This window comes from Rhipicephalus sanguineus, chromosome 1 (genome assembly GCF_013339695.2).
Source record: "Rhipicephalus sanguineus isolate Rsan-2018 chromosome 1, BIME_Rsan_1.4, whole genome shotgun sequence".
Lineage (NCBI taxonomy): Eukaryota > Metazoa > Arthropoda > Arachnida > Ixodida > Ixodidae > Rhipicephalus > Rhipicephalus sanguineus.
This window is the reverse complement of record NC_051176.1, coordinates 165,983,681-166,001,151: the sequence shown is the minus strand read 5'-3', so window position 1 is coordinate 166,001,151 and position 17,471 is coordinate 165,983,681. Positions and strand designations below refer to the sequence as shown.

Below are 17,471 nucleotides of genomic sequence, written 5' to 3'. Positions count from 1 at the left end.
CAAGCAGTAGATCGGCTGGAGTCAAAGTGCACGGTTCCGCTTCGTCTGTCTCGACAAAGGTTAGACGCCTAGAGTTGATTACTGCTTCGACTTCTGTCAGCACTGTCATAATTTCTTCAAAATTGAGGCATGCTCTCCCGAGAATCTTACGCAGCGAAGTCTTCACCGATCTTATCAGTCACTCCCACCATCCACCCCACCATGGTGCATTGGGCACTATAAACTTCCAGAGAATGCCGTTGACGGTGAGATGGTTCGCGACGTCCTCTTCTTTGAAGATGTGACATAGGCGCTTTAAATCCGCTGACATCTTTTGAAAGGTCCTTGCATTGTCCGAATAGATAACGTGGGGCAGTCCCCTCCGGCTGACAAACCGTCGCAAGCATAATATGAATGTTTCAGCTGTCATGTTGGAGACGAGCTCAAGGTGAATTGCTCGCGAAACAGCACAGGTGAAAGGTGCTACGTAGCACTTTGCGTCGCCGTCTTGCGTGCGTGCTAAGAGCGGGCCTGCGAAATCTACACCAACAACAGCCCGCAGGACTTCTGTCGCAGTCAGGTGGCTAGTTGCTTCTGTTTTGTGTTGGCAGCGGTCTGTAAATCGAAACACCCAAGCTGTGATTCGCAGCAAGTGTTGAAGCTTGCTGAAACGCTCAATGTCTATAACTGGACTAAGTCTCTCCGTTGCCGTCACGAACTGCTGCTATCTCGCTTCTGTCAGCTTCACACATGTCCGGTGAAATGGTAGGTTGGAGAGGCCACTTGCTCACTGAACCGTGTAGCCAGTCAGGACCATGCCACCACACTGAGCTGGATCTAACTTTGTCTAACGTCACACCTCTCGTTAGTAAATCAGACGGATTCTCCGATCCTGGGCAATATCTCCATCGGGATGGTTCTGTTCTGCACTTGATGTGCGTGATACGATTAGCAACGAATTGCTTCCACCTCGTGCAGTCTCCTCGTATCCATGACAGTACAATCGTGGAGTCGGTCCACATAGTGTACTCAATATGAATGTCGTTGAGTGCACTGCTCACGTATGTCAGCAGTTTAGCACCAACCAGTGCGCCCAAAAGCTCCAGGCGTGGTAGCGTCGCTTTCTTAATGGGAGCCACACGTGCCTTGGAGATCAGCTAGATGGGTCGTTCGGCCATGGTAGTAACGGCGTATATTACGGCTCCGAACGCTGCTGGGCTGGTGTCGCAGAAGACATGCAGATGCATTTCACTTGTCAACTTCCTCCTTCCGCCCGGATAGCGAGGAATCGATATTTCCTGCAGTTGTGGAAGCTGCCGTACTAGGTTCTGCCTGCGCTCATTCTACAGGAACGAAGGAGCCATCTTTACGTTCTGGGCTCATGCGGACGCTAATAAACGTCTGTTTGAGCTTGTAAGTCCGCGTCGGCTGTTATTTGTGCCACATATTTTACAATAATAATAATAATAATAATCAATCAATCAATCAATCAATCAATCAATCATTTATTTATTAACGTGCCCGGGAACAACCGTAAGGTCTTTGTGCTGGCGCACGCAAAATAAACAATAAAATAAACAATACAATACAGACAGTTTTCAGAAATAAAAAGAGCAAAAAACACGTAGACAAAGAGAAATGAACACAAAAGGGGAGGAGTAAAATAAGACAACACGAGAAATATGACGGGGAATAAAAAATTACATTGCATATATACAACTATGTGGAAAGACTGAGAAGGGAAGACTTTGTACATTGTGCCACGCTATGTCAAAAACAGTGCAAAGCTCGGATAAAAACAATGATTGTGGGCTATGAAAAACGTCAGATCAAGAAAATTAACATTATAGAGACTTTGTATTCTGTGAACGGTAGAGTGTTGGAAGAAGCAGGCGGTTACATGAAACGGTCTGTTCTCTCTGGTTAACTTACGCGGAATTCGAAAATTAACACAATTGAGAAGTACAGGGCAGGATATGAAACCGTGGACTAGCTTGTAGAGAAATAAGAGATCAGAACGATTCGTCGGCAGTGAAGTGATGGCAGTGATAATGACTCAGCAGTATTTGAACGAGATCCAGAGTCATTTTTAGCAAAGCGATGGTTATATATGCTGAGGAATTTTTTCTGGACTCGTTCAATGGTGTTACCGCTGGATTGAGCAATGCCATTCCATATCACGGACGCATACTCAAGTTGCGGAAGACATATTGCCGTGTACAATTTGTGTAGGGCCATGGGAGACCTGAATTCTCGAGATATTCTACAAACACATCCGAGGAGAACGAAGGCCCCGCATAGCAGCACGCTTAACGTGAGAAGAAAAGTTTAACGCGCTGTCAACAACAACACCAAGATCACTGATTTCATAAACCTTGCATAACGGCACAGAATTGACAAAGTATTGAAATGACACGCTAGATGTTTTGCGAGTGATAGACATGAATTTTGTCTTTGAGGTATTTAGAGAAAGGTTATTGCCGTTGCACCATTCGGAAAAAGAACACAAATCTGACTGCAACAAGCGACAGTCGTTAACTGAATGAATTTCCTTAAATATCTTGATGTCATCGGCATACAAGAGGAAAGAAGAATTATGAATGGCAAAAGAAACATCATTAACGTAAATTAAAAATAGGAGTGGGCCTAATACCGACCCTTGAGGGACCCCACTTTATACAAAGAAGAGGTTTGGCCATTTACGGCAACATAACAAGATCTATTGAGCAGATAGCTGTGCAAGAGATTCACAATCGACAAGTCAACGTCAAAGTTCGCAAGTTTAACCATAATCAGTGTGTGGCTGACTACGTCAAAAGCCTTGCTCAGGTCACAGTAGATTACGTCAACCTGTCCTCTCTGAGAAATAGGTGTGGAGATCTGCGTCATGAAACTAGCAGATTTGTGGTAGTTGAGCGGCCAGCAAGAAAACCATGTTGATTTGGAATCAGTGAGTTTTTCACACTAAAAGACAATATTTTGTGAAGAGCCAGTTCGAAGATCTTTGATGTGGCACATAGTAGAGAAATCGGGCGATAATTAGAAACATCTGTCTTAGAGCCCGACTTAAATACTGGGAAAACACGAGCAGTTTTCCACATGCTAGGAAATGTGGAAGTGTCCAGGCAGTTATTAAATATCGTAGTCAGTACTGGGACAAATATAGTACCATATGCTTTAGTATGGCGGAGGGGATGCCATCTGGGCCACATGATAAGGATGGTTTTAAGCGCTTAATGCATTCGCTGATAAGATTTTCATCCAGCGACAAAGCACTGGATGAGCTAACTGCCTTGGGCTGTTGTCTGATATCAGTGCTGGAGTCTGAGGCCTTATAAACGGATGAGAAATGTGTGGCAAAACAGTCAGCGACGGCATGCACTTCTACCCATTTGAGTCCAGTAGTCTGAAGGACTCTCCGCTTTTGCTGGACCGTTTACGTACATACTTCCAAAACTCAGCCGGCCTGTCAGAGGCGCTTTTTTCTAAGAATTGAATGTACGAACTATGATCCCGTTTATATAGGCGTTTAGAGAGAGTTCGAAAAAAGCTGAACTCTTCCTTCCACTCGCTGGATGGAGAACATTTAGATTTCCTGTGTGCGTGATCTTTATGCTTCAGTGCACTGATAAGTTCAGATGAGAACCAGTGGGGATATTTACGTTGTTTAGGTGTATACTGGGGAATAAAATTAAGCATGCTGCTCAGTACAAGCGCCGTAAACCGATCAACCTGGTCATCAACATTAGGTTTGTCAGTAACCTGTGACCACTCAACGGTGGACAAGTGATGATAGAGGCCCGTGTAATCACCTCGCTTGAACGCAAATCTTGGAGATTTGTTTACGTAACTGCTGTAGCTCGTTGTTTCGGCTGATGCAGATAATCTTACGTTAAGTGGTGGGTGGAATTTGTCCGGACGTACAAGAGAGATGTTGGAGCGGGAAACTTCAAGGGGTTGATCGTTTGACACACACAGGTCTAAGACGTTGCCACTGGAATTGACGACTGAATTATGTTGCACTAGGGAATTAAACGCCAGAAAGTCCAAGAGCAGGCTGCACCTTTTCTCTGTGAAATGATTGTAATGAGAAAAGGTAAGCGTGCTCCAGTCAATTCCAGGCGCATTGAAATCCCCAAGAACAATAATTCTGTGCCCACTATGAGAAGATATCACAAGTTCAATAGAAGACATGACATCGTGAAACGAGGCAGGGGAAATGCTGGGCGGTAAATAGAAGCATCCAATCAACAATTTTCACGGCGCTCAAGGTTGATTTCTAGCCAGATCGATTCTTCGATAGTTTCTAGGTCTTTCCGTCTAACGGATTTCAGTGAATTGTCAATGGCAATCAGCACGCCACCGCCTTTCTGTTTGGTTTCACTGAAATCTCGGTCACGGCGGAAGGTGGTGTAAGTCGGGGGAAAAAAGTCCGATGAGGGAATTTCAGTGCCGAGCCAGGTTTCAGAAATAGCGATAATAGGAAAACAAGACGAAAGAACATTAGAGAAAAACTCCAGTGTCTTGGTACGCAGACCCCGAGCATTTTGGTAGAATATGTCTACGTTACACGCACTTTCGTTTCCAGTCACTTGCTCAGAGGGATGAAGCATGTCATCGCGCAGCTCCCCACGAAACGGCTTGAAGAGGCATCCGAGGGGCCACATCGAAGGGTCATTCAGGCGTTGTAGCGTTTCCTCGTCAACTTCGATATAGAATGAAGAATATGACTGGAATCTTGTTTGAAGTCGCCGGCAGGAAATGGGAGACATATCGAATGAAGCAATATGTTTTTTGATGTCAGCAGCAGTGGTGTCCGGGCTCAGCTTCGTAACAAAAATGGCCTTTGGCCGTTGTGGCCGTTGTGGCCGCTGAGCTACAGATATAGTGGATGTCTTCAATGCTCCATACGAGGCGGGTTTCTTCTTTCTTACACCCTCAGTTACCGCTGCAGAAGAGGCTGTCGCAGGCATCACACTGACACGCTCGGACGTGTCTACGTCACCTGGCGGCGAATTCGAAGATGAAAGAATTTTGGACAGAGGTTGTTCAGAGTACGCAGGTTGCTTGGAGGTCACAGATCGGCCAACGGTCACCTGCTCTGGAGGGATCACAGGTGCCTTCACTGACACGGCGGCCGTGCGGCGCGTCAGCTCCTCACGCAGGAAGCGGACCTCTGCACGAAGGGAGGCGACCACACGGGCTTGTTGTTCAACACCGCGGGAATGATCCTTGCGGAGGCGCTCGTTTTCTTCGCGTAGTTGGGATACCTCGTCGCTGAGGAACGAGATTCCCTCCAACGCGTCGAGGAGGAGGCGGCGCAGCCCGGCGAGGTCACCACCCGAAGGGGCACACGTGGAGAGGGAACCGGTTTGAGAGCAGCTGTAGGGCTCATCGCTGCACGCCGCCGAGTTGTCTTCGTTAGGCTTACCAGAAGAACTGCTCAGTTCACATAAATTGCAGCAAAACGAGCGCGATCCAGACTTCAGAAGTTGCAGCTCTTCATCAGGCCAGGTTACACACTTCGCATGAACACGTTTAGAACAACTTTCACAGCGGAAAAACTGCTGCTTACCGAAAAACGGGCAGGAGCATAGCAAGCATGCATCCCGACTGGGAGCCATGGTGCGGGACTATAATAATAATAATAATAATAATAATAATAATAATAATAATAATAATAATAATAATAATAATAAAGTATACAGCTTGGTGGAGTGCAGGTCACCACCTCGTTCTAAAGGAGACACATCTCTTGGAGCATCTATCCATCCACTGCCATCGAAAAAAACTCACATAGTCCCTTATGCATTCACCTAAAATGGCGGATCCGATCGCCGTCGTAAAATTTAAAAGCCTCTCCGCGCAACGAACGAATGAGAGATGGTGGAGGGGAAAAAGAAGCATACATGTGGAAAAGCAGTGCTAGCACAAGGATGTGTGACGTATATTACGTTTCGTCTATGCCCTATCCTGGTGGCATGTGTATTGAAAGAGTTCCAATTTTATTCAAAGAAAGATTTAGTTTTAGGATCTATTAATGAATGTTACTCTCGGAGATGTCGCATCGATCGTCTACATTTTTCGCTTATCGATGATGAGTGAAAAGTGGAAATTACCCTACGTCTGATAAGAAAATAGTATTACTGCCCTGCTACCCCACGCTGCGCGAAAAATTCAGAAAATGCATTACAACAGGGTAGTTACCCTACGGTTGGCAACGCTGGCCAGAATAGAAAGCTGACACACTGGGTGCTATACTTGTAGTGCGGAACTTGTCATATAATCCACGGTGGTGTTAGATTTTTGCACGTGAAATTGTCTTATCATATTCCATACATGCACTGAAGGTTTTAGTAGTATATTTGTTTGAAATATCTGTAATGTTTTGCAGTTGTAGTAGATCTGGATAAAAAATTGCAACTTCTCGGCTTAAAAATCTTGCATCACATTAAATTTGAATTCTTATTTTTTATAAGATTTCATGGCACATGGTTTATCTCTAGCCTTCCTGCCCCATCAGAGATGTAACAGCCTTATTCAAAAAAGATACAAATACCCCCCAAAAAAGCAGCACTAAACCAGTTTATGTGCCTGTTATTGTCACTGCAAGATTATTATGAAAGCATGAAAAGAAAAAAATGTTTATACTTCTAGCTTATTACGTCCCAGGGTATTCACAGATGGATTCTTGGAACAACACATGCTGGCTTTGTAGTGTTTGTATCCTCTGTGTGTGCTTTAGCAGCGTCTGGGACAATAATGGGTATTAATGGATGTAAGTTTTATTTTTGGAAGTTGAATGGCTTGTTTTTCATTAGAGTAGAGGAATGGGACAAGGCTGTGTTGATGAAGTTCACACTTAAACTGCCTTGCAGACATGAAAAAGATACGGGGAAATGGCGTAGAGAAAAGGGAGAAGCAATTTGGGATAAAATAAAGCACAAACAACAATGGATGATACTGATTGAGTACAGTGACTACAAAAAGATTGTAAATTATTGTGATTGTCAAGAAAAAAAACAAGCTTATGCCAAGGCTTGAAAAATGTTGTTTGCAATCACAAGTTTACAGGATGCAATTACTAAAGCAGTAATCATGGCTTTCTCTTTTACTCAAATATACCAAACTTGATTGCTTTGATTCCTTGCTTTTTGGAATAATGTTTTAAAGCTCCAGCTCACCAATATAATAAAAAAATAATAATCTGAAAGTTTCTGAAATTATGATGTAGATTTTTGTGATTATTTTTCCTAAAGATGGGCACAGGAGTCTTGGAGGGAATAAATGTGTTTGTAAAACATTTACTGTTCATATATCGAAGCATTGGTTTTTCATTTCTCCTGGCGCCTTTAAGGGGCTAATCACTTTGCAGTTTGGCATTTAGAAATGTGGCGTAGTGTGTCAGGGGGGAAAATTTTTCTAGAGAGAACTTCTACAGCATCAGCTCACAGAAGTATTAATTGCGCTAATGTTATGACACTGGCAGCCTGCCAAAGCTAAGCTTCATTGTTTTATTTTTCTGAGTGTATCTTCACAATTAATCTTGTTTTAGATCTTTGAACTGTTTGCGACATGGATACTGTTGCTCAATTGTATGTGCGAATATCTGGTACTAATGAAATGCAGCATGTGGTGGGCTAATAGAATTTCATATTTGAAATTTGTCCTTACAATCAGAAGTGCAAAAATCAGTCATTCTTGTAGTCACAGTATGGTTATATGCAGCTGGAGGAGGCCACATTTCAAAGGTCAGAAGAAAGTGACAAGACCACCAATCTTGGGAACAAGAAAGGTGCTCCAACAGTTATTGATTTTCATAAATGTGACAAAGTTAATCTAGGTGACTTGTATGCCTTACCTTGAAACAATATCGGTGGTTATAAAAAAAAAAGAATGAAAGAAAGATGCATCAAAATTTGAGACTGTGTTTTCATCTGCGGACAATTCTGCATTCCCGAAGAATAATTATAGAACATTCATTTAGTCATCATGCTCTGTGTGTTGATACACTATTTCCATGTTGTAAAAACGTGATATGATCCCAAGGGAACAATAGCGATTTTAGTCACCAAGTCACAGACCTCGTGCATCTCAACTAAATGAGTCCATGCCGGGGCTGGGCAGGAATGGAGACAAGTTACATTGTATATTTGAGCAGAACATGTAATATACAATGTAATCTCAATACACTATACAAGCACTGTGTGCAGATAAAACTCCTATCTTTACCACATAGAAAAAGCTAGATTAGCATATGCGTTTACAGGCACTATGCACTCAGGTGGAACTCCCGTTAGTCACAAACAAAAAGCTATATAAGCGTAATGTCCTCTGCATAATCCCCTTAGTAAGGAACAGTTCAATGCATAGGTCGACAAAAAATGTGGAGCTCTCTCAGACTCACTCATGAAATATACCCATGAAACACAAAACCTCTATAAAACATCTTTAAAACGTTTAAAACCTCTATAAACCTCTATAAAATGTTTTATGGAGGTTTCGTGTTTCATGGAATATTTTGCCCTGAGGGACTCACTCGGACTCAGACTCACCAAAACTTTTCCTCATTCGTTAGTGCTTGTCGGTGGGCTAGTTGGTTTGGAAGCATGGTGATGAAACAGCGCTAAGAGACGAGGATGGAAAGGTACACACACGAGCGCTTACTCACAACTGGTTTTTTATTAGCATCAGTGCGTCATAAATATAATAGGAGGCACACGACAAAAAGAAGAGAAAATTTCAACAATCCGGTACATTGGTCTTCCGCTCGTTGCAAACAGTCAATACCTAGCGACACATATCAAGAAACAGTTTTTCTTTTTCGGTCAATGCAAGTGACGCCATGCTTACACATGCGTCACCCTTATTATCTATGTGTGCAGCTTCAATGATCAGTCTTGTCATCATGTCTGAAGAACGGCTGAGCACATGCGTATCTTCAAAGCGTGGCACGCATGCACAATCTCGGCAATGTATGCCTAAATGACCGGAAACAGCTGAGTTAACGTTATAATAGTGCTCCTTAAGTCTTTCGTTCAAGCATCTCCCAGTTTGCCCGATATACACTCGCCTGCATGACAAGGGAATGGAATAAACTACATTGCGCGTGCATTCCACAGAACGTCGTCGGTGCCGCGTGGTACAAATGGCAACCGGTCCCTTTCCCTCTTTATTTACACGTCCACATGGACCTTGCAGTCGCTAAGGCGCAGAAAACACCACCTGGACTCCTGCTCTACTACCAATCTTCTTGAGGTTATGGGAGATGCGATGCATGTAGGGTACGACCGCTACATTATTTGGTTTCTCTGGACGCTTGATTTCGCTGCTTGCTCCGACCTTGTAACGTCTCTGCAAGCCCTCAGCCACCGAAGTTAGCATGGTTACTGGATAACCAGCTTGCCCCGGTCTGTTAGCTTGTCTAAGTAAGCTGTCTTCGACCCTGTGTTCACAGGATTTTTTGAGGGCGTTCACCAAACACGAAGAAATGATTGCACGTTTCATCAGTTTAGAGTGCGCAAATTTGAATGGGGGCACGGGTTTCTTGCCCCTCGGCTCATACCCCCAACAGGTACTTCGGTCAGAGAAAAGCAGTCCTAAATCTAAAAATCTAATGAAGCCCTCAACAGGAACTTCATCGGTCAATTCTAAAGAATGAAGGCACTCTGAAAACACCTTCTTTGTGTTTGAAACAATGGGATGAAAATCTGCCGTGTTATTGCTTAAAACAACTAAATAGTCATCAACAAACCTGAACACCACGACTACTTCCTTGTTCAGACGTTGGCTGAGAAGCCTATCACGATTAGCCGAATATAAATCACTTAAGCGAAGAGCGATACAAGATCCGATGCACACACCATTCTTTTGGGTTAGAATGTTGTCATCCCATGTCGCAAAAGTTGAGTTCAAATAAAAGGAGAGAAGTTCTAAAAATCTACTACAGGATAGACCTGACTCGTTCTGAAAATGAACCGCTCCAAGTTCATCAATGCTAGCACTGACGCAGCTCATCAGGTTGTTATGGGGTATTGAATAGTATAAATCCTTTATGTCTATCGAGAAGGCACTAAGCCTGTCCTCATGTCTGTTACTAAAAAATTCAACAACCTGCTCGAAGTTTTCGACGACGAAAGGATCATCACACGGTAAAATCCTTTAAAAAGCCTGCAAAAATCGTGCGACACATTTCTGCCGTGTGCCGTTCTCCGAGACTATAACACGGAATGGACATTCAGGTTTGTGAGTCTTTGCTGAGAAAAACATCTTTAAGCAGCCCTTTGTGCTTTTTTCTATCATTCCGGCCAGCTTATCTAGGTTAAAACTTTTGCAGAGTTTTTTAGCGTTGCTCTGAACTTTTTTGAGCGACACATCTGTGCAAGCGCAATCTCTTTTTCTCTCTCCGTGCACCCTTCGGTATCATCACAAATGAAACAAAAGTAAAAAATTTTCATACAATTTTGAAAGGATTGCCACAGCAAAGCAGTGTCTCATAAGCTAGTGTTAAATTGGTTTTTTTATGTTTAACGGAAGTATATTGTAATGTATAGCAGAGTTTTGGAAATCCCATGGACAGCCAAATGAACAAGCATTTTCGTGTTAAGAGAGATCAGTCCTGAATGTTCTTTTGCAGTAATAAAGGCAACGAAGCTAAAGCTTTCTTATTTTGGTCATGTCATGCGAGCTACCAGTTCAATTGAGCAAAAATTGATGTTAGCCAAAGTGCAAGAAAAGAGATAACGAAGCCACCCATGCAAAAGATGTTTAAATGGTATTCTCACGACCACAGCAAATGCCTAGAAGATCTTAAAGGGATCATGAACCAACTCTCGGGCATAGTGAAAAAACACATTCTGCAGAAAGCAGACACTGCTATGAACAGCTCAGCCAAATCTTGCGGTCGTGCGCAGCAATGAGAGTTTAGAAGCAAAGCACGAAGTTGCCATTTCCTTAGGTGCCCTCTTTTCGTACAAAGTCCTGTGCTTACTCTCGTCGGAGCGGCCAGCGCCTGCTGTTTGGCGTCACACAACAGATAGCATACTATTGGTGAGTAGCTCAGTAGCTGACATAAATCAAGAGCGGTTTTTGGATCAGATGCACTTCTTGCCATAAGGTGGCGCCACACTCCCTAGTCTGCTAACATTACAGAGTAGCCACACTCGCACACAGGAATCACAACAGGAGAGAGCGATCACGTTTCATCACGCACGCCCAAGGTCATGTTGCACGCGGCTTTCAGCCGTGTGCCTCAGCGCACTCATCTGAACGAGATGAGTGCGCTCTCTCTTCTCTCATTCCAACGAGTGCGCTGGAAGCATCAGCTTCCAGCGCACTCATCGGAACGACAGAAGTGAGAAAGAGCTTAAAGTGTGTGACAGATCCCTGTAATCAGCAACGATTTGTAGCACAAGAAACACAGACGCAAAAGAAGGCAGAAAACCCGCCACAGGTGGTCTAGTGGTTATGGTGCTCAACTGCTGACCCGAAGGTCACGGGTCAGCCAACTAGCCCAAGAACGCGTTTTAGGTCACGGGATCGAATCCCGGCCGCAGCGGCCACATTTTTGATGGGGGCAAAAATGCTTGAGGCCCATACTTAGATTTAGGGGCTCGTTAAGGAACCCCAAATGGTCAGAATTCCCGGAGCCCTCCACTACAGCGTGTCTCATAATTATATCGTGGTTTTGGGATGTTGAACCCCAACACTCATTCTTATTAAAAGAAGACAGGAGACGACGTAGGAATGCCCGTATGTCATGTTCTGTCTTCTTTTGTGTCTGTGTTTCCTGTGCTACAAATCGTTTCTGATGTACAACCAATAGGCCCAAAATCGCCAGAAATCTGAAATCACTTTAACTCCGCTCGTTCTTGACAGATTCAAGAAATTTTTGTGGCAATCGATTCATGAAGCAATAAATTCCAATACTGAGGTCATTCAATGATTACATGGAAAAGTGATTCAGCACCCCTTTAATAATGTATCAGTTGTGAGTCAGTGCTGTATTGTATTTCTTCCTTTTGCATGAGTTTCTTTCTGCACTATTTTATACTTTATGATGAATGTCATGAAGTGCTGTTCCACCCCTTCTACTGACTTGTCTCCTTTAGCTCATTTAGGCATTCCAGGGTCCCCTGGAATGCCCACATTCCTGTGTATTGTTGAAAAGACTGCAGACAGCTCAAGTTGCCAAAGCTTGGCTTGTGGCTGTAACTGTACTGCCGCCGCTGTGCCATATATCATTTGTTGCTGGGTGCCCCCACAACCACCATCTTTGTTCATCTGATGGTTGGGTTCTGTGCGATCTGTACACACCACATTCCCAATACATTTCATATACGGGGTGTTCATTTTTTTTAGGCATGTACAGATTTTTGATAAAAATGTTGTCTTCGCACATGAACTCTACATGAGGCAGAAATACTATGTCGCAACTAAAAGTACATTGAAACGATGAAGTAACAAGAACTTGTTAATTACCTTTTCAATGATTAACTTGGGGGCAGTTGTTTAGTTGTAGGACGTGAGAATTTATGGCAGTACATTTTTAGTAGGGGTGTGCAAATATTCGAAATTTCGAATATTTTTCAAATAGTGTTTGCTATTCGATTCGATTCACACTGTAATTTTACTATTCGAACTATTCGAACTTCCCAAAAACAAATACAGTCAACGTCCGATTGAAAGTGACCTTTTCAGATTTTTAATATGCTTCACCCCATTACACTCTCGTATAGCGGCAAAGCTGCCTTTCAAGCTCCGTTACAGTCGGACATTGCCAAGACAGAGTCAACGTCCAATTGGAAGTGGTCCCTAGATTTTTAATATGCTTCACCTCATTCACACCGCGGTATTGCGGCAAAGCTGCCTTTCAAGGTCCGTTACGGTCGAACTTTGCCAAGAGACAGTCAACGTCCGATTGATAAGTGGTCCCTAAACTTTTTAATATGCTTCACCTCATCACACCCCCGTATTGCGGCAAAGCTGCCTTTCAAGCTCTGCTACGGTCGCAAATGTATTAACTAAAAAAAATGCTGGTTCCAACATGGAGATGAAAGATGTTGCAGAGCTGGGGGCTCATTAATGCTGTTTTGGGCCTGAAATTTCGGCAGGAAGTACGAAAAATCGGACGCCGAAGTTTTTCAGCATCCAAAATTTCAGATGTTCTTATATATTGACGTCTACGAGGCAGATTTGGAACACCGGCCTTGAAGGGAGCACATCTTTGTCCGCCACATCAGTTGGGCTTCCACAGAAGTTGAAAGAGGAGGAGAGGCTGAGGAAATGGCATCTTTGCCCATCACGCGTAAAATGTTGTCGGCAACACTTTGGATGCACCAAATCATCTACCTAAATACAATTCGGCCTCTACATTGCCTCATTCTTGATAAGACAACCATGAAACACCACCCCGCCAGTCCTTATCAACCTAGCGAAAAGAAACACTTTCATGTTGCTATCTCATAAGGATATGCTTAGGAATCCTCTCTTCTCTAACTTTTTTTTTCTGCAATTTCACTTCGAAGTATTCGAAAATATTCTAGAAATATTCGAGAAATATTCGAAAAATATTCGATTCGATTCGCACTCACACTTTAATATTCGAATTCACTTCGCACCCAAAATTTTGCTATTCGCACAGCTCTAATTTTTAGAAATCCTGAAAAACACATGTAATTTGAGATATTAATATTCAAAATTCAAGGCCCCAATTCAGGACAATATCGATACTGGTCACGCAGGAAATGTGGCTCCTGTGTTACATCAGACCGGAGCTTCATGTGACAAACTTTGAAAAAAGGCACACTGCAGCAGAATCTGGTAAAGAAAAATGGCAAATTGCCTCAAATACACTAGTGTACCACCTATTCTTTGTGTTTGGTGTGTAGTGCTTATCTGTTTCTTTATTAAACTCTAAATGAGTGCAAAAAACTCTTTTGCTTCTCTGCAAGAAGTAGCACAGTGGCTTGCCCCTAGTTTTACGCTGTACAGTGAGAAAAAAAAGGCAGAAATTGCTGTTTTCTTGGGTACAGCACGAAAGAATTGGATAACCACGAAACATGACATGCAAAGAATAAGTGGTCCACTTCTGTACTTCAGATGTCTTGCCATTTCTCCTGACCAGGTTCTGCTGTGATGCACTTTTTTCAAAGTTCGTCACGTGAAGCTCCTGCCTGACGTAACACAGGAACCGCATTTCCTGCCTGACTAGTTTCGATATAGCCTGGATTGGGGCCTTGAATTTTGATTATTAAAGGGGTGGAGACACCAAATTTCAGGCTATAAAAAGCCTGCTGTAGGCTTCCTCTGTATGCAAGGACACTCAGCACGAAGTGTTTGACACAGTAAACTTTTAGAATATATTTTAATTCGCTTCAAAAGTGTGCTAAATTCTCATTCTCGCGATCGAGACCCATTGCTAGCGCGACTGACATCGACGTCGATTGTGTGGACCTGAATACCGTACGCGCTAATATTCTCTATTAGAGAATTCTAGCTAGTGTTGAAGCATCCCCGCGGTTGCTCACGTGTGTGTGTGGGAGAGCAGACAATGCAGCACTGCATGCATCACAGTTTTGCAGGCCCCTGTGTTCAAACTTCCTACACAGTGACGTCATTTCAGTTAAACCGAAAGTTGTTCACATAAATAAGGCGATAATAAACTATTTAGCGAGAATACATGAATCTTGGAGTGTGTATCATGCTTCCTGAAGCAATAAGAAACATTTGCAACAAAGAAAGCTCAAGCCACAAATTTGATGTCAGCCACCCCTTTAATATCTCAAATTACGTGTGTTTTTCGGGATTTCTAAAAACCGGTTTGCCATGAATGCTCACGTCCCACAACTTTTTGATATAAGCAACTGGCCCCAAGTTAACAACTAAAATAGTAATTAATGAGTAGTTGTTAATTAATTGTTTCAATGCACCTTTGGGTGCAGCAAAGTATTTTAGCCTCGATGTAGAGTTTGTGTGCAAAGACGACAGGTGCCTGACTGTCATATTGTTTTTATAAAAAATCTGTGTTGTTTAAAAAAAACGTCCCTGTATGAGGCTGTTCTATGATGGTCATTGGCGTACTTTGACATTGAACTTAAGCCACCTGACAGGGATGCATGTGCAACAGGAAGGTGATACCAAAAGAAGTGAAAATGTTGTCAGGTTTTCTGCAGTGACAGAAGAGCAGATTAGAAAATGTGGTCCATGCAGAATTTATTTTCTACTTTGGCTTCTTGGCTGTTCTGAATGTCATATGCTGTCACTACCTGCATATGCCTTGTTTATTTATGGTTGAAGAACAGGCGCACAGCCAGGGAGGGGGGGTGTTTCGGTGTCAGAACATCCCCAGGAATTTTCTGAGCACTGCATACCCCCATCTTCTTCTTTCCACTTGTATTTTTATTTATATATTACAGTAAGCGAAACAACTAACCTTTCAGCTTTATTAAAGAAGAAAAATGATTAAGTTATTTTTGGGCACAGGTTCTTTCATTTTTTTACCGGCAGCATATAACACCCCCCAAAAATATTTCTAGTTATGGCACTGCTGAAGAAGGATAGTGCTGTATGTTTTTTTGTATGGCTGATTCTCATGCCTCTCATACAGGCAATGCAACGGTATCCACCTGCCATAGCCGTTCCCGTCTGTCCGACCTGAAAGCATTGGCCCAGATGGCTGACATTGTGATCGCAGCCACCGGTGTACCGGGCCTTATCACTGCTGATATGATCAAGGATGGAGCCTGCGTGATTGATGTTGGCATAACAAGAGTATTGGACGAAGCCTCCGGCAAGACAAGACTTGTTGGAGATGTTGACTTTAACGGTAATAACACATTTTATGTCTTTATAAGACTGCTTTTTAATACTTACAAGCTAATGGATCTTCACATTTTCTTCGTCTCATGTTGCCTCTTGACATGCTGCTTGAGCAGCAGTTTGGCAGTGTAACCTTCAAGTTGGATTGACAGCTGAAGCCTTTTCTAGGATTTATATCTGGCGTATAATATTATTTGCAATAAGCACTAGTAGGTGTCTTTGATTGTGATTATACTACAGCTACAAAAACTGATTTTTAATGCCATCATGCCATTCATTTTGTTGGAATGTTATTGTACTTTCCTGCAAAGAGATAAATATGTACACTGCACCCTCATTGAAAAAGTTGACCACCTGAAAGATACCATGTTGCCACCACATGGTGCTGCCAGTGCTTTAATGGACAGCACCGCCATTTCATCCATGACAAGCAGAAGTCCAGAAGAAAACCACAGGATTCATGCCATGATCAGTGGTATGGTCATAATTTTCACAGGCATATGGTAGAGTGACCTTCCCGACTTTAAATATTTTAGAAGCTGCTGCCGACATAACTGATTGCATGTTTACAGTGTCTAGGTATGCAATGCAAAGGAGAGATTGAATGCAGTGTCAACAGAATATTCACCTCTCAAACAAATGTAATGCTCTATGCCAAGAAGCTTTCGTGCCCAATGTCGCTTGTTCTGTTTGCTTCTTTTGGCCTTGTCTTGCTTAATACAGCTTTTCTCCTCATACCACTGAAGCCAAGTAGAATTTGGGCATAATTCATGACAGGTAGACAATGTTGACACACCTCTTTAGCCATGGAATAGCTCAGGCTAACACTGCTCATATAAGGAAGTATAAAGCCCTTCTGATTGATCTAGGTCTTACTAGGGTATGGAAATAAGGGTTATGGTGTTCACAGAAAAAATGCACCAATCTGCCATCCTTATCAGACCCTTTGGTCTCTTACACCCGTTACATAAGTATTTGTGGTGGTATTGATTTTTCAAGCATACCCCAGCATGCCTGTCAGAATGCCAAAACAGGTGCTGTTAAAACAAAATTGCAGATGCAATTTCTCTCCATACATTCATTTCCCTACTATGAAAACCACACTTCATATGAAAAGCTCTGATGGCCATACTGAATACTAATACAATTATTACTTCAAATTCACTGAAATTAAGACTGAATATGTGTCTTATAAACGAGCTAGCTGCTATGTGCTGCACATTTTGCACTTGCTTTTGGAAACTCTATTAACAGACAACAAAAGAATGGGAATCAAGAGAGAAAAAGAGGCAAGGCTGTGAATCGACCACAGGTGCTCACATAGACTGCATGGCAAAATAAGTATATAAAGGGATACTGCTGGCAACTTTGCTTTGCTCCTTGCTTCCAACAAGTCTAGCAGGTTGAGACATGTAGCACCACCATAACTCTGACAGAATTGATGTTTGCCTGGCTTGCAAGAAAAGAATATGTTCAGCACTCAGCTATGTTGTCTCCATTATAGGGGATTGCTAGCCATCATTATTATAGTAGACTCTCAGTAAATGGAAATCTCTTAAACAGAATAGCTGCTGAAATGGAACAACTGCGTCTTATATAATTGGTTTCGGGCTTGAATTTGTAACCCTGTTCTCCTCTTAGTAAACGGAGCTCCTGTTAAATGGAACATATTT

At 42.7% G+C, this 17,471-nt stretch overlaps 1 protein-coding gene across 2 annotated transcripts in view; it reads left to right on the top strand.

Moving 5' to 3' along the window:
• The window catches only part of LOC119401677 (bifunctional methylenetetrahydrofolate dehydrogenase/cyclohydrolase, mitochondrial), a 39,979-nt gene that overhangs the window by 10,493 nt on the left and 12,015 nt on the right, over positions 1-17,471 (top strand). For both annotated transcript variants that reach the window (XM_049417548.1, XM_037668604.2), the window contains one exon: positions 15,587-15,805. In XM_049417548.1, the coding sequence (XP_049273505.1) occupies positions 15,587-15,805 (219 nt within the window). The remainder of the gene's footprint in view (positions 1-15,586; positions 15,806-17,471) is intronic.